This window comes from Phragmites australis, chromosome 16 (assembly GCF_958298935.1).
Source record: "Phragmites australis chromosome 16, lpPhrAust1.1, whole genome shotgun sequence".
Classification (NCBI taxonomy): domain Eukaryota; kingdom Viridiplantae; phylum Streptophyta; class Magnoliopsida; order Poales; family Poaceae; genus Phragmites; species Phragmites australis.
In genome coordinates, this window is record NC_084936.1 from 7,957,921 (window position 1) to 7,984,048 (window position 26,128).

The window sequence follows — 26,128 nt, forward strand, 5'->3', positions numbered from 1 at the left end:
GGAAGTTGTAGGTGTCTTCCACCTCCTACTGCATAGCCTAAGTGGGTGGAGGTGCACCGTACAACTAGGAGGGGGCGATCACTTCAGAGGCCCCCGAAGTCAAAGAACAGGTTCCCGTTGGAGTGCAGTGAGCTCCTGAAAACCTGTGCAGTGGTCTTGATGCGGAAGGTACCTGCATTTCAACATGCAGAAATAAGTGAGTATTCCCATTTAATGCGTAATACGTCAGACATTATGGAATAAAGAGTCATGACATACCTGGCGTAGGAACATACTAATGCACGATCCAACCAGAGCCTCCTGCCTGGTCAAGGTGCGAGCCCTAGGTCGAGGAAGGTTTGGGGGCCTATCTATGGAACGCGCAGCCGATGGGTCATGAACAACGGCGTTAAACTGCCGAGACGATGTGCACTCCATGATACGTAGGCCCTTGGCGGCCAAACAAGAGAATGCTTCAACGATTTCCTCCAACACCATACCACAGGTGCCATGCTCACGCAGCCTAGTAGCTGAACTTGTTGTCTCCACGTGAATCTCTTTCCCCAAGTAAGACCGTCGTATATGAGAAATCGTTAGCCCTAGAAGTTATGTGAATATAAAAATCGATAAGAATGTCTCGAAGGACCATAGCTGGAGTAGTAGAGACATACCCACCAAAATGGATGTTTGTGTACCCTCACGTAGGCCTCGCACATGGCGCGGTACATGACACCAAGAACGGTTTAACCCTATGGTACCTGAGGAACGTCATCAACATCTACATCAACAATAGCCCGGGCATAGGCTATCCAACGTGCATCGACGATGTTGCCGTGGGTGGAGGTGAGCATCACCTAACCGAACAACCAGAACAGGTAAGCCTCTAGATGTTGGGCAACCTTGTATTATGTGGGATCCTATGCCATCCTCTCCACTTGCATAATTCAATTGATTGTTACTATCGATAATAAATCCACAAACCACTTGCAATATGAATTTAATGAAGCAACAAAAAATATTACTAGCCCTGAACTGCTCCAGCCACTGCTTCTTGGCCTCATGCCTCTGATCCACCTGAATGGACATGACGCCCCAGTGTAGTGCCTCTGGTAGAACTCCCTAAAACCTCTCGAACAAGTCCTGTTGCCAACCAGGTGGGGTGATTGAGGGACCGATTGGTTCACCATAAATCGGTAACCTAGTGAGCATGAAAACATCCTGTAGCGTGACAGTCATCTCCCCAAACGGCATGTGGAACATGTGTGTCTCCAACATCTATCAGTCCATCAAAGCCGAAAGAAGGGAACGGTCAAATGAGAACCGTCATGGCCTCTCCTAGAGGTTGTTGTCATCTGCACCCTCAACCACCTCTACGGATAAAAATACTTGTGCAAGAATGAACTTACAATAATGCAATAATGTAAATTAAGTTCATTTTTCATAGTCATCACCAAGTATCCATCACCTACATTATTAACAAGATCTTGTTCTACTAGAGAGCCGTTAAAAACATCATATTACACTAAGTATAAATTTTGCTCAAATTTTACCTAGCCAACTTTAAGTGCTCACAACAAAAAATTGTGAGCATTTGCACCTATACTAAGCTAAGTAGTTAGATAGCTTAAGTTAGATACTTGTTACCGAGATATCATTGGAGATTGAAATAAATTATAAACTGCCGTTTGACAGAGCTTTTACTGATTCTACTTTTAGAGTTGATTTGAGAGGTCCCGAATAGCAGGCTTGTTTTTATCTTTAACTTGACGTCGACATATACCTCTTAGAAGCCACGAGGTTGAATTGTCAACTCATTGTAAATAATCCTCTGTGCTTGTAGCAAGTATGGTCTTTCATACTCGGTGCCCTTTCCACAAAAGATGAGAAATATAGCTTGAACTGATACTTGATATGAGATGTGAAAGAAAATTCTTCTCAAGTGAGTTTTCAATGCATCTTCAAGTACCTATTTAGCAAATTAGGCACTTTGTGGTACCCAAACTATGTTGGGTCCTTTAAGATTAGTCACAAGAGACTTAGACATCCAAATGACCCTTACATTAACATGAGATGAATTAATTACCTTAGCTACACAAGTACCACTCTTAACCTTCTTAAGCAAATATTGATCATTATTGGAAGAGTTAGACTTAGAAATGTTACATTTGGGACAATTTTTTACCAAAATTTCCCTTGGCCCGACAAGTGTAGCAAATGCGGTGCATATCCTTGCAAGATGCCTTCTCATCTTACTTCTTGATTGCTTCCTTATCGGTGAGCATCTTCCTGGATGATATAAGGCCTTCATTCTTCATGTAGGGACATGATGCAATTTCATGTCCCTTCTCATTGCATCTATAGCACTTCCTCTTGCTTCTTCTTATTTTCTTCTTTGAAAGTGTGGTCTTGTTATCAACCTTGTTGGAATACATAGAGGCATATTGTCCCATACTTGAGCACCTAAAACACTTGATATGATCCATCTTCTTATCTTGGCTCTTGCTCATGTCCTTCTCTTCCTTCTTTAAGGAGAAATCTCTCACATGGTGACCCTACTTCTTACACTTAAAGCAAGTGATGAGAGTCTTGTTCTTCTTTTGTTCTTGCACATTGATCTTGGTATTGTTGGACTTATTATTCTTCTTAGATTTTACTTCAAATCTATGATCCTTGTGCTTCTCATTTTTACCTATATGATCCAAGTCACATGTAGTCGGGAAAATATTTGCTTGAGAGCAACAAGGGTTAGCACATGGCAATTTAATATGAACCAGTGAGCATGCACATTTGTGCATGTAAGGTAGGTAGGATCTTACCGTTGTTACCATAACCTCATGAGCTATTTCTAGCATAACATGTGAGTCCACAAGATTTTCATGAGAGCACACAAGCTCATCATGATTTTCTTGCAAAGCCACATGCTTGCTCGTAAGATATTCAAGTTGAGCATTTAGCTCAATATTTTCTTTCTCCAAAGATGCTACATAAGAATTAGAGTTAGTAGCATAAGCATTATCAATAGGAAAAATAGTGGATTTGTCCTTAGATAAAATATTGCAATTAGGACATAATTTTTCTAAATACACTAGAGGTATAGCATCTAATTTATCGAGCAAAGAAATATGCTTAATTTTAAGATCCCCATAAAGATTAGATAAAGAATTATGGGACTCTTGAAGTTTTCATATTTCACATTTAAGGTCTTAAGCTCTTCAATTTTCTGAGAAATTCCTCTTGCCTCTTGAGGCTTTCCTCATGGCCTTGTATTATATGTATTAGTTTGATCATTTTAGGTATATTCTTTTTTCTCAAAAGATCAAACCTGAGCTCATCACTAGCACTAGCACTAGAACTAGCATTAGCATTATTAACCCCACTTACCGCTCTCTTTTTACATTTTGACATAAGGCATAATGGAGAATCGGTGTGATAGGATGAGCATCTTGGAGAGGTGGATGCTTCTTCAACTAGGCTTTGTCTATCATAGACTTATATTTCCTTCAAAAAGTTAGTCTCACATGTACTAATGGAAATAGATTCATTACATTGAGGATAATTAACTATATCATCATGATAAATGGGCATTCTTGCACTAGATGATATGCAAGGATTAACAACACTACTAGAAATATAAATCTCATTGTAAGTGTTGTTAAAGTCTAAAAGAGGGATTGGACACTCACTTATCACACTCACCATTTTAGTACCTTGCTCGTTATTAAATGTTGGTGAAGTGGATGACGGAGTGACATCCTCTTAGCAAAATGAGACATTCATTTGATGCTCTTTATGGTGTGATGATGAAGTAGAGCAATCCTCAAATGGCATCTCCGAAAAAAGTTCTTCTTCATCACATTTGAGCTTATCGTAACTTTCTTAAGAGTTGCCCAAATGAGATGAGCGTCTTCAAGCGGCGAGATGGATTCAGCCACATCTATACTCAAAGCGTTAAATAAAGCATTAGTGGCTTGAGCATTAAGATATATGCATTTCTCTTCCTCTTCAAATGATAGGAGATTATCACTAGGAGGAGAAATGCTCACATCTACAATTTGCTCTATATGAGGACTCATGGCCCTAAAGATATTAAGCATCCGAGTACTCCAATCAAAGTAATTTGAACCATCTAATAGGAGTAGCTCTATGTGCACTAATTCGCTAGTCGACATCTTTACTCTCTAGGCGGTAAAGTCCGAAAAGAGAGACTTGTCTCTGATACCAATTGAAAGGACAATGATGTCTCCTAGAGGGGGATGAATAGGCGTTTTTCTAAGAATTTGTCTTCTTTTACCGTTGGTCTAAACTTGCAGTAGAATATAAACTAACGGATTTCTCACAAGTAAAAAACCTAAATATGCTAGACTCAACTAGTCCACAAACACCCTAAATAAGCGTGAAAGTTACAATTCTAGGGTGACAAAAATTATTCAATTCTAGCAAAAGATATGCAAGAAAATATTAATTGAAAAACCCTGAAAACCCTATTCACCAGAGTATCTAGGTTAATCCGGATACTCCAGGTTGTATAGTTTCGGAACCTCCGGGTAAATCCAGTATCTCCGGAGTCTGTACAGAAACGAGCTCGAAGCTGAAATTAAACAGTGCCTAAAAAATTCTAGCTCAAACCAAATGAAGTCATATGTTCCAATTTATGATTCCAAGCAGATCCACGGAAAATCTACAATCAAAAACACACAAATGAGTAGATCGAGAAATATGCACAAATATTAAGCAAGAACTCAAATGTAAACAAACTGAAGTGGAGACACAAAGATTTGTTTCCCAAAGTTCGGATTCACCACCATAAATCCTACATCTCCGTTGAGGAAGCTCCAACGAGCTGGGTCTTTTTCAACCACTTTTCTCGATCCACTAGCTTTATCTCTTCCCTTGCAGAGGCGAGATCGACCTTCACAAACTTTCCCGCAGCTCACCACACGCACGGGATCTCACAGGGCAACGCCTAGCCGGATAGGAGCTTCACCTCCAAGAGTAACAAATGCTTCACGGACTTCTTACCGATGAACTCAAGTGCTCAGATTGGACTTTAGCTCACTTTTACTCAATCTTCCAATCTCTCAACCCAACTCACTTTTCTTCTCAAATCTCTCACTAAAATAGAGTGGGAAGGAGTTCTTTTGGCTCTAAACTGTTTTTCTTTCGTGCCCTTGCAGCAGCTCCAAAGGATGGGCGTGAGAGGGTATTTATAGCCCACTTCAAAAAACTAACCTTTACAGGCTTTTCTAGCCTAACCCGGAATATCCGGGTCAACCTGGAGACTCCGGGTTGGCATAGGAACGCTTAACCGAGAATCCTGGCCAGAACTCAACCCAGAGACTCCGGAACCCAGAGTATCCGAGTCCACCCGGAGACTCCGGGTGAACTAAACAGCCACAAACCAAGACTTCCCCTTGTAATCTCACCCGGAGACTCCGGACAACCCTGAGAATCCGGGTCAACCTGGAGTATCTAGGTTCAGCACAGCTGGCTCTCTAAAAACGGCGATAACTTTTGATCCCGAAGTCCGATTTTGACTATTTTTGACTCTATGGAAAGCTTATTCAGAGGGCTACACATCCAAACTAAATTCATGACCTCAAACACATTGGATAAAAATAGGAACACTCTGAAACTAAATTTAGGCACTTCCACACTTTCCGCACCAGGATTTCTAAAAAGAACTCTCACTTGGGTTTGGTTAGAAACTTTTGAGCACTGAGACACGACAATTAGCTATACATTGTATCTCTCTTAATAGTGCGGAATACCTATACTCAAATTCAAATGTAAACCTCGTTTGAACCACTTTGAGCCTTTGAATAACTTTCAAGTATCGCTTCTTTTATTCAAACCTTGAGGGTTGCCAAGTTCCATATAATCTTCACTCAATCTCTTCTTGATTCTTCATATGATTGGTGCGAAACATTCATAGGTTTCCATAGCCTCACACGGTCCATTGGCACAAAGTCTTCACTCGCTCTTCATCACCGCCTTGATCCTTCGGTGCCAAGCTATTTGCTTGCCCTTCACCACGGATGGTCCATCGCAGCCAAGTCTTGCTTGCCTTTCACCGTCTTGCCATAGAAAATCACTTTGTATTCGACATCTTCAAGAAATTAACTTCATCAAATATGGAGTCCACTCTTGTTCTTTACTCTTGGCATATATAAATTCAATTCAACTTATGTCTTCTTATGGATCCTAACCCCATCTCACTCTCAAGCACAAAACACATAGGTTAGTCCATAAAACCTAATTGACAACTTTTGTACCATAAGTTACTTGATCTCCATACGTAACTTATTAGCCTTCATGCATATTGTCAATCTTCATATAGAACCTAACCCCACTCATTCTCAAGCACATAACACATAGATTAGTCCATAAAACTCTATTGACAATGTCATATATTTAGTTACTTGATCTCCACAACCAACTTAATCTTCAAGTTTATTGTCAATCTTATTGAGTTTTTCCTTATCCTTATGAGCATCACTAGGAGCTCAATGACAACAATGCATTTCTTTTGTTCACACGGTATTTCTCAGGAAATCCATGATTCATCACTTTTGCATCTCATATGAAATAACCTAATAACAATTCTTAACACAATTGTTAGTCCATAGGTATTGTCATCACTTACGCGAGCATCACCTAGAGCTCATTCATCTTAATATATTTTTAATCTCCCTATTCACCTAGAGCTCATGCATATCTCTCAATGCATTACCTATGGAACAACCTACTAACAAACTCAACACCATTGTTAATCTATAGGTATTGTCATTAATTACCAAAATCACACATAAGAGCTAGATGCACTTTCAGCTACCTATGTACAACAACCTCTGGCTCAGCCGTCTGCCTTTGCTCAACTTTCTCCCTCGACACTGTATGCTCCCACCTATCATCTTCTTCTATCAGTGTCATAGCATTGCTACTATCATACATTTCTCTTGGAATTGCCTACACCAGGATATTGAACTCAGCCCATTGCTGCCTACACTACTCCAACCATTTGAACCACTTATTCGTCCGATACATTGGTTTTAACTCCCAAAAAACAGGATCTGACGTACGACTCCACATGCATTACACTGTAACGGAATAAATCTCAAGGTCCAACTGAAAATATTGGGTGAACCACATTTTCATCTCCTTCATCCTTGTACCCTCAGGGTTTAGGTGCTCAACGATGATAAACGAAAAATTGCTCAAATCAACACCAGATGGACTGTTACGGATTTGATCATTTCCATAGAAAACTCCAAGTCTTATAGGATTTGACATAACTGCGACCTAACAAAAATATATCAAATAAATTACCAACTTATTTTCCCTATTAATTAGAAATTACATTTATCTAATGTGACTAACTTAGAATTGCTTAACGTAATGCTCAATTATTTTCCCTAAAATGTGACCTATACCTAAAATCTAACCAATATTACAGTCATAAATCTGATATAATATAATTAATTATACAATTATTTTCTATACTCATTAGTAATAACAAGAAATTACATATATTTAATTCTAAAGAAAATTCATGTATTTAATTTGACTGGTAATTCTTCATATATATTTTATTTTCTTAACCTAATACTCAAAATAAAATTCTTCATGACCCAAAATATAACCTACCATCATTTTTTCTAATCCGTAATTAAATCTTACATATATACATTTGAAGCAAAATACATAATTTCTAATCCATAATTGAATCCGCAATTAAATCTTTGTAATCCATAAGTAAAAACAAAATTACAAAGAATTTTTTTACCTTCCTTTTTCTTCCTCCTCCCCCTTCTTCCTCCTTCCTTCTCCTTCTTCCTTCTTCTTCCCTCTTCTTCCTCTTCTTCTCTCGCAACCGGCCTTCTCCCTTTCCCTACCGAACACGCGGACGGATCCTCTCCTGCGCGCGTGTTGGCCTCTTCCTCCTCCCTACGCGCTCAGTGAAGACGTTGACCAACAAAGAGAGATGAAGGAAGCGTGGGGCGTCACGGGTGGACTCGCCAATTTTCGCTGGACGGTTCAGCGAAAATTATAATATTTGTGATCCGGTACAACGAAAACTATTTTTCCCGCAATGATCCTTTGAAAACTATTTTCACGATATGGTCATGTGATTTTTTTTTTATTTTCACTATATAGTCTAAAAAAAAACATTTTTTTTCTTTAATCGTAGTGCGAAAACTCTATTTTTCGCGCTACGACTTTTATATTTTTGTTTTTCGCTAAACAGTCACGTGAACAGGTGATATGTTTGAAATTTCATGATCTCCCGCATTATTACTGAAATTACTGTAAAAAATAATATTTAAAAAATCGGATTCATGCTACCTCTTGCGATTGGGTGGGGACTTGCCGTGCGAGGAGCCGAGGTGGTGGTCCCACACACGCCGCCGATGGTGCACTTCACCCACTGCGGGGTGCAAGCCGTGGCCCGTGGGGTCTTGCCGTCTTGGGGAAATAGCGAGGAGGGAGCTAGGGAGGTGAGAGAGAAAGAGCTAGGGAGGTGAGAAACTGTGGGCTGGTTTCGAGGAAATAAAATGGCCAAATGGGGTGCTGCACAAGCCATCAGTACATGCCTGCATTTTAACGGTTCCACGTCACTCGAAATATGTCGGACCAGTCTAAGAAAAGACTAATACCTACTCAATATATATAGAGATTTGAGCTAGAAATCAAACTTAATATATATAGAGATTTTATAGATAATAACAAAACACAATGTCATAATTTAATGTGAATATTCGTTATTACAAAGGGAACCTTCGAGGGTCAAAAAGTAAATAAACACCACATCTAGCGTGATCTTGTTATTCCGCATCTCTCACAGGCAGTCAATTTAGAGCACCACTTTAGAATTCTCCGTCCTCAAAATAATCCCCAGAGTAATCCCCGATTGAGTATTATGGTTATAGCAAATATGAGTACGTCTCATACTCCACAAGTTGTGATAACGTATGAAACGAAGGCATTCAAAAAATAAGGCTGATAGGAGTTCATTTGCATAAAAGCATAACTTAACCAAATATTTAATAAAAGTGAAAGTAAATGACTGGATAATACCTCAATCAAAGTTGACCACCTCAAACATAGTTTCCGCAACTATGAATGAACCATCATACCATTATTAATGCATTCTAATTATGTGTGGCATTCCTCACCGCTCATAACCACGAGCATTACTGATTAATCAGTTTTACACTCTGTAAGGGTCGTACACTTTACTCATAAGTCATGATTTATTCGTTGAGCCCGTGTCGATCAAACACTTATACACTTCCAAGGTGTGCGGCTAGGAAAATCACTACAAGATCTTTAAAAAGTCTCTCCCAATAAGTGTTTACTCGCTAAGGTTTTACTACCACGTGAATAGTACCTCAACAGTGGAAGCCCCCTATTGTGTCATACAGATCCAAGGAAAATTTCCTCGATTCCCCGTTCCATCATATAGTCTACACTATGTTGGGAGAAAACCAATTAGTTGGCCAGACCCGTCCCATACCACGCTTGTGGTTATACTGTAACGCACGATCTGATCACACCATGAACTAGTCCTTAATCAAATTGAGCAAGACTACCATCCACTGCACTATGCAACCCAAACCATCATCTTGCTCAATTTCTTAGTCCATGTTGCTGAAAACATTATCACCAATTTTAACTCAAGTTGCATAGAATCATTATCAAAATTATTGTAAGACTCCTTTCCTGGGATCTCCTATGCCTACTGTATCAGTCTCTGGATCAAGTAGTTGATACGCATATTACAACATTCTTGGTAGCACAATCATACATCATACATAACAAATTAAGATTACAACAGTATAAAGGGTCTCAAACCATAAGGTACATTACAAGCCTAGCAACCGGCTAACAAAAGCACAGCGGAGCAACAACCCAAAGCCACAAGCAGCTAGGGTGTGAACATGACTGCTAATCTACTACTCATCCACGCATTCGTCTCCCGCAAAGTCGACATTCATCTCCTCATCTGAATGATAGCAAGAATAAGCATGAAAGGTACTCAACAAGTCCTATACTATTGTAAGGGTTTGATAGATGCATAAATGATGACTCAAGGATAATGCTTTACAATTTAGTTTTAAACGTAAAATAGTTTCATGCAGATATCCAGTTTTATTCTCTACTGTCAACTTTGAAACAGTTTAAATAAGGTAACAAGGTATATCTAGGGCCTTAGTAAAGAGTCCAAGTGCTCCGGGTCTACGCAAGGGATGACAGGGTACCACTGGGACCTTCGTAAAGAGTGTGGTTCCATGAACATCCCACCAAGCACCTGAAAAATGCTTCGGTTCTCATTGCTCTCCTGGCCTCCTAGTAAAATGTTCAGCTTGGTAGGCAGATAGAAAAGTCAAGTCCTACCCATAACAGGACGCATGGTTGCAATAGGGTAGCTTAGCATGATGGTGCAATGATTCAGTACTTAAATGGTTGAGGCATGCATCTTCAGCTGCAATGAATACCATGCAGGTAACTCAACCCTTCAAGAGCATCCTCACCAAAGGACTACTCTACTTGCCCCTGCCAAAATAGTTTTCATCCATTTTACACACCACCCGCCATATCTCACATTCTATCAAGGATTCCACAATCATCAGAGAGTTATGGCATATGAGTTTAATTGATATGCAGTCAAGTGACACCTCTGAAGAGATGTATCCCATAAGCGATATCTCCGAAGAGATGTATTTAATCCTAAGCATTCTAGATATCAAGGCATCGTCCGACGTTAATATAGATAACGATAGGTAATCCTAGGGTGACATGGATTCTGAATAATTACATTTAAGGAGTGGCAATTGTTTGATAGGATTTAATTACTGCAAGTAGTTAAGATAGCACAATACATAGCACATGCGATGATAACTCAACCTCTCGTAGGGGCACTTCCTCTTGGCTTATTTACGAGGAAGGGAGGCACAATGGTGGAAAACGAGCTCCACTTTCTCCTTGGCTCCTCACGGGGAAGTAGCAACAACGGCGTTGCAACGGCAGTGGTGAATTGGATGGTGGCGTTGCAGATGGGGAAGAAGAGGGGTAAAGGGGCCCATGCTTCCCCTTTTATAGGGAGAGGGGGAGATAAAGAGAGGCGGTGATGGTGAGATGGCATGGCTTGGTTTCTCGGTGGTGACGCCTACCGAAAATCATGCGACGACAGAAGTGTGGACACCGGCCATCGCGTGCGGCGTCCACAAAGTCACATGTGTCAGTGGGGTGCCTTAGGCTGTGCATCTGTGCGAGGGGAGAGAGAGGGGAGTGGGCAGTGCGGCAAGTTGTCGTGCTTTGAATACGGTGGGAAAGTGACGGTGACTAGGAGCAGTGCGGTGACAAGCTAGAGGAGGGAGAGAGCTAGTTAGCTGTGTGGTAGGGAGGGAGAAGACGCTGGCTTGCAGGTCCCACGTGACAGTGAGGATGAGCGGTACAGCCGAGCTGCGCCTGTGCGTGCGGGAGATGGGCCAACATGCGTGTTACGGCCCATGCACAGTGAAGCGAAGAAGTGAGGATGCCAGGCCGGTTGGGCTGGGGAGGTGGGCTGCGCAGAGAGAAAGAGGGAGAGGGGCAGCCTGAGAAGAAATAAAAGGATTTGGATTTGATTTGGGAAAGATTCAAATAGAAGTATTTAAATTTAGATTTGAAATTGGATTTAGCATTAATTCAAATAAGTATATTTGAATTAGGATTTGATTTGAATTTGAAGCCCTAAAAATTAGGAGAGTTTGAATTCAAATGATTTGAATTTATTTGGATGTTAGCTGAATTAAATCTAAGTAATAGATTTGAATTTGAGAGATATTCAAATTAAAATCTCCACTCAAAGAACCATGAAAACAAATAAATCAAAATGAATATGATCAATTTGTTACAGGGATTAATTTATAAATTAATTTGGTACTCTTTGGAATACTTAGCCAAAATAATATATTTGAATATATACATACATGTGTGTGTTTTATGTTGGTTTAATTAATTAAATTATTTTTTAAAAAGAGTGAATTTTGCTAAAATTTAAATGCTAAAACTTGGGATGTTACAATTATTATACCAAATGTCATGATCAAACTCCCAAACAAGGCTAAGCATTACTACCCTTGATTCCATCAAAACCGAGGCGACAAGATAACTATGGAAAAACTAAGGTATAGCCTAACATAGGTTTCCCATCAACAACTATAAGCATGCAATTTTGTAAAACAAAAACATTTAGAAAACTTAGGAGCAAAAGGCATAAAGGATAACTTGCCTTCACCTTGGTGCTTAGCGGGTTCCTTGAACTCCTGGTCCTAAAAACTTGCAAACTCCTCCTTCTAGATGTCGGTGACTAAGCGTAAAATAAAACAAAGCAATAAACTCCAAGAACTAAGAAAGAGCCAAAAACACACAAATAACTCAAATTATTATTTTGATAACTTTTGTGAATTATATGTGGAGGAAACAATTAGATCGGAGTTGCAACAGTGGAGATATGGCTTGGAAGGGTGGAAAAAAAGGCATAGGAATTTTCCTAAAATTTCTAGATGTTTCTAGAATTTTCTAGGAATTGTTTAGATTTTCTAGCACTTATTTGGAATTAAAAATAACTATTATTAATTAAAGAAACACTAAAAAAATTAAAACAGACTAACAAAAATTATTTTAATAAAGAAAAACATATGTCTTAATTATTTACTATTTTTCTAGAATTTAAACATTAAAGATAACATTAACATAATTATTCTAGATTTTCTAAATCATTTATGGAAATTTTGCTTATTATTTTATCAATAAAAGATATTAAAGCATATAAAAATTTAAAAACATTTTATTCTACTGAGAAATCATTTAAAAACATTTATCTAATTTATTAATAAATTTATATGAAATTTCTAATAAATAAAAACTATTATCAGAATTATCAGGTTTTCATGAATTATTTTTCTAAAGAAAAAAAGATTTATTGTGTATGCTTGCGTCAGCTTTCAGCACCTGCTGATGGGGCTTGGCGATGCTAACTAGGATGCCATGTCGGACAAAAGCACACATGTGGCTCAGCTTACTGGGATTAAGAGATGTTGACTGGGCTCGGTCGAAGAGGTACGGGGCGATCTAATCCTAGCCGCATATGTGAGATCGAACGATGGAGGCGGGATCTACCTTGGCTCCAGCTCGGTTCGATGTTGATAGTGAGGTCCGGTGGCAGCGCGTCGTTGGAGAGGAGCAAAGATTGCGTCGTGCTAGCTAAGGTGCTCTAGTGAGCGGTAGAAGATGATGCGGAGACGACGATGAGTCCGTTTTGGGGGCGTGTGGATGTCAAGGGGGCTCGCAACAGCGTGACGACGGCGAGGGAGCTTGGTGAGGACTGGAGCTCGGCGGGAGCTAGGGATGACAATGGGCACATTTTACTCGTGCCTGGTTCACCCTTGTACACGCTCCACACATGCTTTATTGATATTTGTTTGTATGGTTAGACTTGTTGTGTTGTTAAACAATATTCATTTGTGTTGCACTAAGCATGGTTGAATTGTGAATCAATATGTTATATATGTAAACTATTGTGGTAATATACTAATGTGATATGCATGTTATGTATGATGTATTTGTGATATGCTTGCTCATTATCTTAGATGAGATGCATATTTAAATTGATGATATCATTGTTACATGTTTGATCTTATGTTCAATGCTTGTTTATTATATTCGCGGGTATACGTACGTGCCCGCGGGTATGTGATGTCCGTGGGTGGCTGGCGCGGGTTTCAGTTTTTACTTGTGATGAGTAATAGGTGCGGGCGTAGGTTTGAGAATTAGCTCACTGGTATAGGTTTATATAGCATCTACCCGTGGGTATTGTACCTGTTTCCATCCCTAGTAGGAGCGCTCTCGAGTGGCGCCTTTGCTCTGGAAACTAGGGGAAAAGAGTATGTGGGTGTTGGGGATGCTAAGGGGGTCTCGGGGGGTTTATATAGCCCGAGGTGGCAGATTTGAAGTTCAATTAGGGTTCGGGGCCGGTGGAAATTATCGTGATGGTTTTTGTGTTCTGGAGTTGCAATCACGTCGCAAATTTGATCCTCCTTCCTTCTTGTCGGTTGCAGATTCCAAATATGTGCCCACGCGGTGATCTCCTTCTATTTTTGGGTGCTTGATTAGGGCAGGTGCTGGATTGCCACAACACAGGGAAAAAGGAAATGACGGTGAGAGGAGGGAGATGGGTCTGACGCGTGAGACCGGCATGAGGGAGGGAGAGAGGGAGGCGTGAGTGGGTGTGGGTCGGTGAGCCGGGGTGCATGGGGCTGAGCCGGAGGGAGAGAGAGAGATGGGCTGAGAGGGAGAAGGGGAGCTCAGGAGGGTTTTCTCTTTTTCATTTTATTTCTTTTCCCTCTTTTCCATGCATTTCTCTAATTGTTTTCCTTGCAATTTCTTTAATCCATTTATTTGGTTTATGCAAAAAAGGCATTAGGGGCATTTATTCATTATTTTTTTGAGAAATTTTCAGTGGCAATTTTGTGCTGTTACAAAATATGAATTTTGACAGAAATCCCCGTGCACAAACAGTTTTAGATTTGCGCAAAATGCGTGTCCAGAACTGCACGGAACGGTGCTGGATATCATCAATGCGATGTGACAATGCCCACCCACGCACATCCCTCCCTCGTGAGCACCCGCCGCTCCGGCCAAGCTTGCCGACGTACTCGCCGTTGGCCCGTTGCAGCCACCGACGACGACCCCTAATTTACACAGAAGCCCCTCGCCAACGCTCAAATCCCCAACCGGCCCTTAATTACCCTGTGACACCTCTCCTCTCTTTTCGACCTTTTCCCCCTTCCCTTCCCTTCCCCTCCCCTCACCCTCCCACCCACCGGTCACCGCTGCCTCGGTCCGGCGGCGAGGGGTCCCGGCTCCGCGGCCGCCGCATCCGCAGCTCCGATCGGCCCTCGGATCGCCGGAATCCGCGAGGCGTGTTCCGGGAGCGAAAGGTGGGCGCTTTCTGTCGGCGCTCGTCTCTTCGTCTCTCTTTTTTTTTTGGGGGGGGGGGGGGGGTTCAAGTGCCGTGGGTTGGCGAGGTCGATTTGGTAGCGGGCGTGGTTTCATGCTTGGGGTTGCTTTGATTCGGAGTTTCTATCTGGGGTTCGATTTGGTCCTGGAAAGGTTCAGAGTTGCTGCGTATTGGTGTGAAGACTGCCATTTTGGATTTGGTTTGGGGGGTAATTTGTTGGGGATTTGATGCTTCTTCTTTTGGATTCCTTGAACTTTCTTTGTTGTGGAGTATCAAATTTTAGTCGCCTTTTATGCTTGCATGTTGGTTGGTGGCTGTGGAAATTGTACTGCTTGTAGGTATGGAACCTGTGATCCTTGTAGTTTATTCAAGTACTATGTTTGTTTGTAGCATCTAGCATCTGTTGTGTTGGGTTCCTTGAGTACCAGTTCTTAGATGCTTTTATGCTTGCATCATGGTGATTGTGGAAATTGTACTTCTTGTAGGAGTGAAACCTTTGGTCCTCATACTTTGTTCTAGTAGTATCTAGTATGTTTTCCTTGTTTCTGATCTCTGTTGTGTTCCCTTTGTGCAGATAATCCCCTTCCGGGGAGCTGTGTTAGGGAGCAGGGAAGAGTGGAGTGGTTGTGGAACGTAAGATTTTAGCTGTCCAAGAATGGCGCAAGGCGCCAAATTCCCTGGGTTCATTGGCGCCGTGGGTGGCCATGACGGCGGTGGCAACTTTGGTGGGAACTTTTGCGACATGGCGTTCTACCAGAAGCTAGGGGAGGGCTCCAACATGTCGATTGATAGCCTCAACAGCATGCAGACCAGCATGCATGGCGGTTCCATTGCAATGTCTGTGGACAACAGCAGTGTTGGGTCCAGTGACTCTCGTACTGGGATGCTTGGCCATCCTGGTCTCAAGGGACCTGTCATTGTGGGCAGTTACTCGGTTGGGAACAGCATTTTCCGTCCTGGGCGGGTTTCGCATGCCTTGAGTGAGGATGCGTTGGCACAGGCTTTGATGGACAGCAGGTTCCCAACTGAGACGCTCAAGAATTATGAGGAGTGGACCATTGATTTGGGGAAGCTGCACATAGGAATGCCCTTTGCACAAGGTGCCTTTGGGAAGCTCTACAGGGGAACATACAACGGTATGGATGTTGCCATTAAGCTTTTGGAGCGACCAGAGGCTGACCCTGAGAAAGCTCAATTGTTGGAGCAGCAATTTGTGCAAGAAGTTATGATGCTTGCAACATTGAGGCACCCAAATATAGTCAAGTTTGTTGGGGCATGCAGGAAGCCGATGGTTTGGTGTATTGTGACAGAGTACGCAAAGGGTGGATCTCTCAAGAATTTCTTGAATAGGAGGCAGAACAGGTCTGTTCCGCTGAAGCTGGCAGTGAAGCAGGCATTAGATGTTGCACGTGGCATGGCCTATGTTCACGGCCTTGGATTCATTCACAGAGATCTTAAGTCAGACAACCTCCTTATTTCTGGTGATAAGTCGATTAAGATTGCTGACTTTGGAGTGGCTAGGATTGAAGTAAAGACTGAGGGGATGACACCTGAAACAGGAACATATCGTTGGATGGCTCCGTAAGTTGAACCAACATGCCTTTTGTCTTACTTATTTCAGTCAGTCATTATGTTATCCTCAATAAGGCAAATCTGTTTCTTTTTTTTTTTCACGTTGCCATTACTCAGGACCATAACACAGAACCATTTATCAAGCAATACCTTTGTTTGATAATAAGATATATGCAGTTTATGTGGTTGCTTATTCTTTTTGTTATACTGTTTACTTGTAACATGTTAATGACCAGTACCCTAAAAGTATAAATTTTAGTTATATGCATCGTTCCTGTATTAGACCTAATAGTTTAATGTATTCTTGGTCTATATTAACTTGGTAATTTTTAGTTTTTATGGATTCGTTCCTCCAAAATTGACTTGATATTAGCATTTCCTGACATGTATTGAATACTTGATTGTGCAAAAATGTGCGTTTGCATGTAAAATTTCCATGCTGCTGCTGTCCAGAATTATCCATTTGTAGCTGCCTTATTTTTTTTACTTTTTATCCAACACTAAGTGCTGGTTTGGCAGATCAAACATTTGTATATGTAAATATAAATTGCACCCGCCGGAGATGTTCTGGTCTTGGGTTTGGCCTCATGGATTCAAATATTGCTTACTATTTAGACATAGTGAAGTAGGGTGCGATTCTAGGAATCCATATATTTCTTCACTTGTAGGCTTTAATGTTTAATAGGTGGGTGCTACTGATTAATTAACTATTTTTATCTAATATATTATTAGATTGCATCTATTGCATCGTCCCTTTTGAAATCATTATGCACTATTCATTCTTCTGCCAAGGGGTCAATGAAGTATTACCATCTTAGGAGCATTTGTAGAGATTGTAGATCCAACATGCTATTTTACTCTTTTAGTTATACGTAGAAGTTTATATTAGCTGCTACTTGTTGGCCGAACTAATCTGGATCGTCTTAACTGCAGAACATGTGAGCTATTTAATTTCATACAGTTATTTTACTAATATGATACAATGGAAGTATGATTTTCTGGTGGTTGTTCTTTTCTCACTTTGACATAATAATTCATTTTGTTGGCTTATGAAGAATAATTAAGCAATCATGTGATGCATGATCATATCTGGTCTGGCTAAAGCCAATTTTATGAGAATGGAAGGTTGGTGCAGGGCAACTTTATTTGCACCTGCTTGGATTCAGTTCATTTTATGTGCCAGGATACGTAACATGCCCATATAGGCACTGGGCAGCACCCCTTTGCCAAAGTCAGCGAGGCAGGCAGCCAGCATGCCCATAGGTGGTTCTGCATGGTCAAAGTCGGATGCCAAGCTATTGGGTGGTGGTGGGCTTGGCAGGCTAGTGGCTTTTTCACTGGGCTTGGTGGTTGATTGAAGCCTCCATGTTGCCAATTGAAGCCTCCTACCGGCTGCCAATGGATCCGCCCACCTTGCCACCTGCTTATGCTACCTTAGCGCTCGATTTTGCCACCCTGCCATAGGCTGCTCCTCCCAATTGCCGCTCTATACGAGAAGTCGCGGTGGAGGCAGAGGTGAGGGGGCGGCAGAGTCAAGGGTTGGCGGTGGCAACAGAAGGAAGAGGTGGAGCGATATGGGAGGCGTTGGCTTAGGGTTTCTCTACTTGTTTGTACCTGGTTGCTTCTTCATTTGAGTTGGCCGGGCGAGTGGACCTCCAATGTTCTCTCCTCGTGCTTCCTTGTATGCCTAGCACTTAGATGGGTGTTGAGATGGCTGCCTCGTGATACTAGTAACTATAAGTCAGGTTAAACCAAGGCACTTCACCGAATCTACTAACTAAATTGCCCCCATTGGCTCGTAGAAGAGTAGCAAAGACTATATGCCACAATATTGACTATTCTAACCTTACTTGGAAAGACTTACTCCGAGAGGGGGAAGCTCTTAAACAATGTGGAAGGAAAGGAGTTATACTTCATGCAAATACGCAATACAATCCTCGATGACACGCAATTATATTTGCCCTTAGAAGAGAGCCAACTCGGCTCCATGTGGCACCAAAGCTCACGAGCAACATTAAAGGTGACGGCTACACTCTTGACTCCTCAACGAGCCACTTTGACAAGTCTGCAACCTGGCCGGATTTGATCAGATATCGCTCATCCTGTATCCTATCCTATTTTTTCCCAAGACATAGTCACACGGATAGTCGGGCATCAAAATGAAAGCAAATTGTCTTGATTACGACTGCGGAGCATATATAAATCAATCGAATGTTGTAACAAATTGACCAAATATTGTGAAAAATATAGACCATATATAATGTATTTATAACATTTATAAACACATTGCACAGGTCTAGGTGGCAACAACAGAAGTTTCATAAACCACAATTACTCTAAACCATGGATTTGAAACTGCCATCTTGAAGACTCGTCGAACTAACAAAATAAAATTTTCCCTAATTGTATGTTCGGACAAAGATGTCAAGCAACAATAATATCAAATATGTTGGCAGTTTTCAAATCATGGATTTGAAACTGCCATCTTGAAGACTCGTCGAACTAACAAAATAAAATTTTCCCTAATTGTATGTTCGGACAAAGATGTCAAGCAACAATAATATCAAATATGTTGGTATCCAGATACTTAGGTCCCAGTTCAAAATTATTCAAGGAAAAACCTAAGAATTATTTGTTTCCATATCTTTTCAACTCAGACCCCAAAGCTGACAAAATAATATTCAACTTTGATTTCGAATCTTGCAAATAGGGCTTCCCAAATCCCCCTAGATTGATCAGTCGGTCGGGAAATATTCAAACTGATTACACCCACATGGTAATGAATCTAAGCCCTCGGTAAGTTGCACCCCATATGAGCTTGTTGTTATCATCCGTTTCCTTGGCTAGCCAGCTACTGTCACCTATTCCCCATGTTGAGCCTACCATTGTCAACATGTTCCTGGCGAGTCATTCTTTATGCATTTAAGGCATTGATGTTGTTCAATGAGTCATATGCCATTGAGACAACTCAATGGCAAAAGCAAAATCCTTTTTAGCTTACTGGAACAATGTTTTTTTTTTTCAATATTCTAAATGGGCAAGTTTGATCTTGCCTAACCAAATGAAGGGCGCAAAAGATCCAAACGTTTGCGCCCACAAACTACCTGGATTACGTGACCTGAACCCGACTCTTGACTCCATGTGTCAGAGTGGAGAGCCCACTGCCCATGGATTTGGCCCATAGAGATATTCATATCACAAAAAATTACTAAAAACCATTATAAAATTTCCTCCTACAATAATGATATGACTTTATTGTTAGGTAGGTGGATAGTGTGAAATAATCAAGCGTGGCACTATCAAGTAAAGGTGGAGCCTGAGAAATAGCTAGATTACAGGGAGCACGGCGGCAATGTGACATGTTTCAATTGTTCTCGTTTGCCATTTGCGTCATAATATATTTGCAGGCATGCATAATGTAAACGTTAAATCCACTGAAGAGCCAAGTAAAGAGTCCATGGTTGTATGTTTAGATTCGTTATGTGACTAATTTTGGTAACACTGAAATGCTGATGCTCTTGTCTATTCATATAAACTACATTTTCCCTTTCACTAAAGCCTTGTCTGTAGGTAGCATTTTAAAGGCGTTCTGTCAGATATCACGGGAAAAAAAATCTTGGAGTTCATCATACTTGGTATCATATTAGATTTTTCTGAGTGACAACATAGTGAGCTTTTTGGAACTGAGAACTAGACAACTAGTGAATACCTTGAAAATATTTTGTGCATAGGACATGTAAATTTGGTCGTTTTTTCTATTCATCAGATTGGGCCGTCATATTATCCTCAATGAAATATATATATTACAGTGCCTATCCTGGACGCTTCGACTATTGACTATGTGCTTCCTTCATATCTTTGTACAATACTTGAACCAACTGCTGCTTCTACTGTATTGTTTTGTTTGTTTCTGTTGTGCTAACTTCCTATTTTGCCACTTGCAGCGAGATGATCCAGCATAGACCATACAACCAGAAAGTTGATGTCTACAGTTTTGGCATTGTCCTGTGGGAGCTAATGACTGGGAACGTTCCTTTTGCAAAAATGACCGCGGTGCAAGCTGCATTTGCTGTGGTGAACAAGGGTGTCCGTCCAACCATACCCCATGACTGCCTCCCCGCCCTCGGGGAGATCATGACCAGGTGCTGGGACGCAAACCCTGAAGTGCGTCCTCCATTCACCGAGGTTGTCAGGATGCTGGAACAGGTGGAGATGGAGGTCATGAACACTGTCCGTAAGGCCCGGTTCCGCTGTTGCATCTCCCAACCGATGACTCTAGACTGAGACAGGCAGAATCCAGGAAAAAATGAACCTGGAGAGAGGTTGAATCCTGTGTATTTATCATATTAATAGACTTGTGCATAGAAGCAGATAGCCCACCTGTGTGTGCGTGCATACTCAGAACGAGGCCCTTCTGTCTTTGACATGTTTATCCTAGATTACACCTAGCTTCTGTCGTCATCAGGGTGACTATTAGAGATAGCTTTATCCTTGATTTGATGCCCATCCTTCTGTTGTAACAAGTGCATGTTCCTGCTGCCCTGTTTGTGTGCTCATCATCTTGCGGCGACATGTGGAAGCTTCGATGCTTCAAGGTATATAATATGTATAATTAATTAGCATGGATTTGCTCCTGTCCCGTAGTCTCGAATGATGTCATGCTCTGTGTAACGAAGTCATGTAACTTAGCCTTGGTGAGCATCAGTTTGCCTCTTGTGAGCTGGGCAATTTTTTAGCAGGTCCTGGTAAGTGCAGTATGTTGCTTTCAAGTTTGCTAATTTTTGCAAGCTATATCCGCTAACCCTCGCAAATGCTTTCAGGTTTGCTACTGCAACGGACGAACCTGTCAGTGTTGCAAACGGAGTTTGGATGGTCTAGATTTGAGAAAGTGCGAAACAGATGCACAATTATTATTTTTCACGTTGCTATTAGGTGTTGGGACTGTGAAAAAGTGTGACCAAGGGAACTACATAATTCTACAGTATGAGAGCATAACAAGTTGAAGAGTGAAATACACAAAAAAGAAGAAGGATTTTCTCTGAAATTACAAAAGGATGGAGACAGAGAGACATGAAAGCATCATTATCCCACTGCAGAACATGGAAAGCTCCCGCAGCATAATTCTGCAGCTTCTTATGGCTAAACCACTAGAATTGAACAGCATTCATGGTGCGACACGAGTAGAACAGAAGACGATAAAGTAAAGCGAACAGGAAATAAGAGAACAGCAGACAATAATTTTGGAACTATGAAATTGAAATTATAACCTAAATGGAGATGAAACAAAGCCTATGATGTTGTACAACTGAAGCAGCACGACCATATTTAACACAATCGACCTTCTCTTTCCCCCTTCCCACCTTCACATAGCAGCATACTATTCAACTGCTGCTCCAAATTAGCAGACAGGAGACAGATAAATCAACTGGTTTCCTCCACAGGGCCTGTGTTTGAGTTTGCATTGCCTTTTTCGACCTTGATTATGGCAGTGGATCCATTTCCAGCTGAGGCGCCCTCAGCTTTCGGGTTTTTCCCATTGTTCTCAGTCTCCTTCAACTGGACGGCCTGAGCAAATGCGCCTGATATATCAGCCACAAGACCTTGAGCCTTAGTATCTGCTGGCTTCTGAGGATCAGCTCTGGCAGGCTGCTGTTGACGTCTGTTCTCGTGCAAGGCTTTCTCCCGTTGCTCATAGAAGTCAAAATCCTCCAGAATTGTCGTCTCAGTCTCATGGCTCTTGAATATGGTTAACATCTGGAGGCCCTGTTCCAGCTTCACCTGTATGTTTTGTTCCTCAAGAGTTAGTGAATTTATTCAGAAAAGCTAGTCACTAGAAGCTTAAACATTCAACCAACAAAAAGACCAAAATTATGCAAACTTTACCTCCTGTGTGTCCCTGCTGTTTGTAACAGGTTTGTTGTCATTGTTCTCAAGAATGATGTGCCGCAGAAGGTTGTTCGGAACATCCTTAATAATGTGCCACTTCACAGGAAACTGGCCACTCCACTTATCCTGTTGCCAGTAATCAACACTTCTGTCGAAATCGACAGGTCCAATCATCTCAGCCACACCGCAGAACTGGCCACTACCATTAACCTATAAAAACGTGTAGTTATCTATCAAATCAGAAGACAATACCAAAATTGTAGAACACCACAACATATGCTAATAGAGGACCCATTATTTTCTACTGTTCTTAATTTTTCCTTAAATAGGAAAATAAACAACAAAACAAGAGGGGCTGTCCTTACCGAGAAAAACAAGAAAATAGGGCAATGCTCTTCTTTCTCTTTGGCTGCACGGTAAGCAGAGTCCAGCTTTCTATTTCCGCTGGCTGTGCTGGCCCAAACATTATACTTAATGCTCCTATGGACATGGTCCTCAGTGTAGGACTTTATTACAAAGAATTTCGCATCCTTGTACTCGGTGACAAAATCAGGGCGATTGTACAGTTGGCTATCAATCAGCGGAACAGTTTTCTCACTTTTTTCATCTCCTGAGTTCTCTGTGTCTTGTATCTTCGGTTTTGTAGCACGTGGCCCACGGTTTTGCTCATTCATAAACTCCAGAGAGCCATTGTGACTACCAAATGGCATGCTCCCCCTTTGTTGATTGGCACTCAAATCAAAAGTACCAAATCTGCGACCAACAGAACTCCAACTTGGAGTAGTCCCTCCAAATTTGCTACCTTGCTGGCGTGCCTTATAGGATCCAAGGCCATACAGTGATCCATGATGCTGCAAAAAGATGCACTCTTAGCATTAAAAAGTAAGGGGTACAGTTAGCATAAGCAACAAGCAAATTTGAGTTCCTAATACCTAGACATTCTATATTGAACCACACTTGAATCCTAATAACAAATAATCAAATACAGTAAACTAATGTATGTGACAGAACCCAATTGCATGACAGCATACCATTCCAGAAGCCAGTGGTACATTCCCTTGACCAAACAATCCAGGAGTGCTATTTTGTTGTATTGGTGCTGCAAAAGAAGGTCCAAAATTAGTTCGACATGGCTCTGACCAATATATTATAACACTCATTGCTTGCAATCATCGAAAGTTTGCCTGCAGCAGAACAAGGAATTGAAAAGGAGAAATGGTACCTCTGTCGAACGAACTGAACGGTTGATGATACCCTGCCGTGGGTGAATATAGAAGGCCATCAGGAAGGAAGTACTCTTGCTGCAGCATAGGGTCTCCTTGAGATATTCCAGGCGCAGAGTTTGAATATCCCATGCTAGGAGAAGCCGGTGGTTGGTAGTAAGGACTCGAGAAGGGAAAGTGCATAGGGAAGTATTGTTGGCCATCTCCAACGGTTGAAACTGGAGAGTAAGTTCCATACATCATTTGGGGGTTGTTTGCATATCCAGGAGATAGCATGAATGACTGGTTGTCATTATAGATTCCCTTCAGAAAAACAAGATTTAGAAAATTTTATCAAGAAAAATGAAATAAATTCAGTAATCCAGCTACTTACAGGTGATACTGAATGGAGTCCCTCCATATTCATGTAATGGGGATATTCTTCCCATTGTCCCGAAGGATTCATGTATCCTACAGTGGAAAGAAGAACATCAAATTTAAAACAGCACTCCATGGAAGTGAGAAGATGCTGCCTTGTTACAGAACCAGGTCCAGAATCGAATAATTTGCTCTGTGCCCTCATAAGAAGGCCAAGATATATATACTTCAGTAATAAATTCGAATCGAGGCGAACAAAGCAGACTAGTGAAACTATGACCAATTAGAACGGGTAAAAAACAAATGTAGAGGAAAACAACAGAAACATGATCGTTTAGTAACTACGGATATATTTGTGCTAGCATTAATACACAGACAATGAATATAACCTAACCTCCAGGATAGAGTGCTTGTGGCTGCGGTGCATACACATTGTGCTGGTACAGAAAAGGTTGTTCTCCACCTTTTCCGACAGAGCTAGCCTTCTCTAGTGCACCTTTTGGCGATTTTAAGGAGCTACCACCACGCACATTGCTTGTAGTCGTATTCTCTGTACTAGAAAGAATCTGATGCAATAACAATGAACCATCCATGAGCAACATTCAAAGCACAAAACAGGGGAAGATAAACCATACAGCAAATTACCTGCTCTTTACTATTTGAACTCTTGGAGGGGTTATTCTCGAGCACAACATCTGACTGCAGAGGAATCATGCTATCTACAGAACATACACGTGCAATTGCAGAAAGTTGCATTGTCATGGTTCATAATCAAAACTTTAGAAATAACAAAGGAATTGCATACTGTTAAGCCGACTACATCGTATAAACCTTAACCCAGAATAACATCAGCAACATGTTCTAGGACAAACATAAGCACTTATTACCAAAATACAAACAAGAAGGTGTTCATAATAGCGGACAAGCTGTACAGCTCCCCAATCACACCCCTTCAGAATCCACCACAAGTCGTACTATCAGCACACTGTGCGAATAGGCTTGCGATGCTCAGGACATCACCAGCAAGCTCTTATTACACCGAACAGTAGCTTACTCGAATTCCTCCAACCTACAGCACATCATCAACCAAAGTTCAGAGCTCTCCTGAAACTTCTAACCCCATTGGTTATTGATTATTTTACACTGCTCGTACCAGCGCCAACTTTACCGCGCCAGCTCGTGTAAAATGGCATGTTCACTAACCTTTCGAAATCGTCCTGTAGGTGTTCGTACCCTGGTTAAAAAAAGACGCTCTTGCCCTTAAGCAGAGCCTGACGCAACGCAATCAGCAGGGCCAAATCGCAGCTCGACAAACACCTCTCCTCCGCGCGTTTTCTTCTACCGCTTGTTGCAAGAACGCAACCCAGACGACGAAATCGCAGCTCCTGGACTCTGCCCGGGCGAACCAATCGCGCCGCCCGAATCAATCTTGACCTAGGTGCCCCAAAGAAAAGCTCGCGACCCCGCCCCGATTCCACACCAACAACTCCTGCCAAGATCGCACCCCCGTCGCCAACTCCACCGAATCCGGCCCCCGTAGCCCCCGGAGCAAGAGAATTCGAGCACCAACCCAGCGCAATCAAGAACAGCAAGAGCAAAGAAAAAGAAAAAGAAAAAAAAACATAGTCAAACCCCACTCCAGCTACCGTGAGCGCACGTACCAGCGGAGCCCTGGGCCTGCTGAGGCGCGGCGGCCATGGCCGAGATCCGGAGGCGGGTGGCGAACTCGTGCGTCGGGATTGGAGTCCTCCCGGCGAGGGTTTAAGCATCAAATTTGGGGAGGAGGAGGAAGGGAATGCAAAAAAAAAAGTTTTTCCCCTTTTTATTGGTCGCGAGGAGAGGGGGGAACGACGAGCTGCTGTGTCCACCAATGATTTTATAATAGCTTCGTGGAGAGGAACCCGGCCCGGCCCGGCCCGGATCGGCCCGGCCCGGATCTTTGCCTGGTCGGGTCCGAGCCCAGATAAAGGGGCCCTGCGGGTTAGAGTGGTCGATCGGCACGTGCGGGTTTAGCCTTGAGGTGTACGGCCCTTCCGCCCTTGCTTGTGCTCCGTGTTTTTGTTGCAGATCGCCCCCGAGGGCAGTGTAGAATTTTGGATATGCCCTG

General features: G+C 41.8%; 2 protein-coding genes across 5 annotated transcripts; one reads left to right on the plus strand and one right to left on the minus strand.

Annotated features, from left to right (window-relative positions):
* The first annotated feature begins 14,760 nt into the window (after positions 1-14,760).
* On the plus strand, positions 14,761-21,175 carry LOC133895412 (serine/threonine-protein kinase STY13-like). 2 transcript variants are annotated; one of them, XM_062335713.1, is made up of 3 exons: positions 14,761-14,963; positions 15,558-16,564; positions 20,500-21,175. In XM_062335713.1, the coding sequence occupies exons 2-3, from the start codon at positions 15,639-15,641 to the stop codon at positions 20,837-20,839; spliced, it is 1,266 nt and encodes a 421-aa protein (XP_062191697.1). In that variant the 5' UTR covers positions 14,761-14,963; positions 15,558-15,638; the 3' UTR covers positions 20,840-21,175. The 2 variants fall into 2 exon arrangements, with proteins under 2 accessions (XP_062191697.1, XP_062191696.1); XM_062335712.1 differs by lacking the exon at positions 14,761-14,963 and adding an exon at positions 14,994-15,321.
* Positions 21,176-21,612: 437 nt separating this feature from the next.
* Positions 21,613-25,881, minus strand: LOC133895411 (YTH domain-containing protein ECT1-like). 3 transcript variants are annotated; one of them, XM_062335710.1, is made up of 10 exons: positions 25,225-25,624; positions 24,909-25,090; positions 24,667-24,740; positions 24,416-24,587; positions 24,038-24,114; positions 23,664-23,967; positions 23,473-23,540; positions 22,807-23,292; positions 22,439-22,651; positions 21,613-22,333 (listed from the first exon to the last, which is right to left on the minus strand). In XM_062335710.1, exons 3-10 carry the CDS (start codon positions 24,733-24,735, stop codon positions 21,977-21,979), a joined length of 1,746 nt encoding a protein of 581 aa, XP_062191694.1. In that variant the 5' UTR covers positions 24,736-24,740; positions 24,909-25,090; positions 25,225-25,624; the 3' UTR covers positions 21,613-21,976. The 3 variants fall into 3 exon arrangements, with proteins under 3 accessions (XP_062191694.1, XP_062191692.1, XP_062191693.1); XM_062335708.1 differs by lacking the exons at positions 24,909-25,090; positions 25,225-25,624 and adding an exon at positions 25,683-25,881; XM_062335709.1 differs by having other exon boundaries at positions 24,909-25,624.
* Positions 25,882-26,128: the final 247 nt, after the last annotated feature.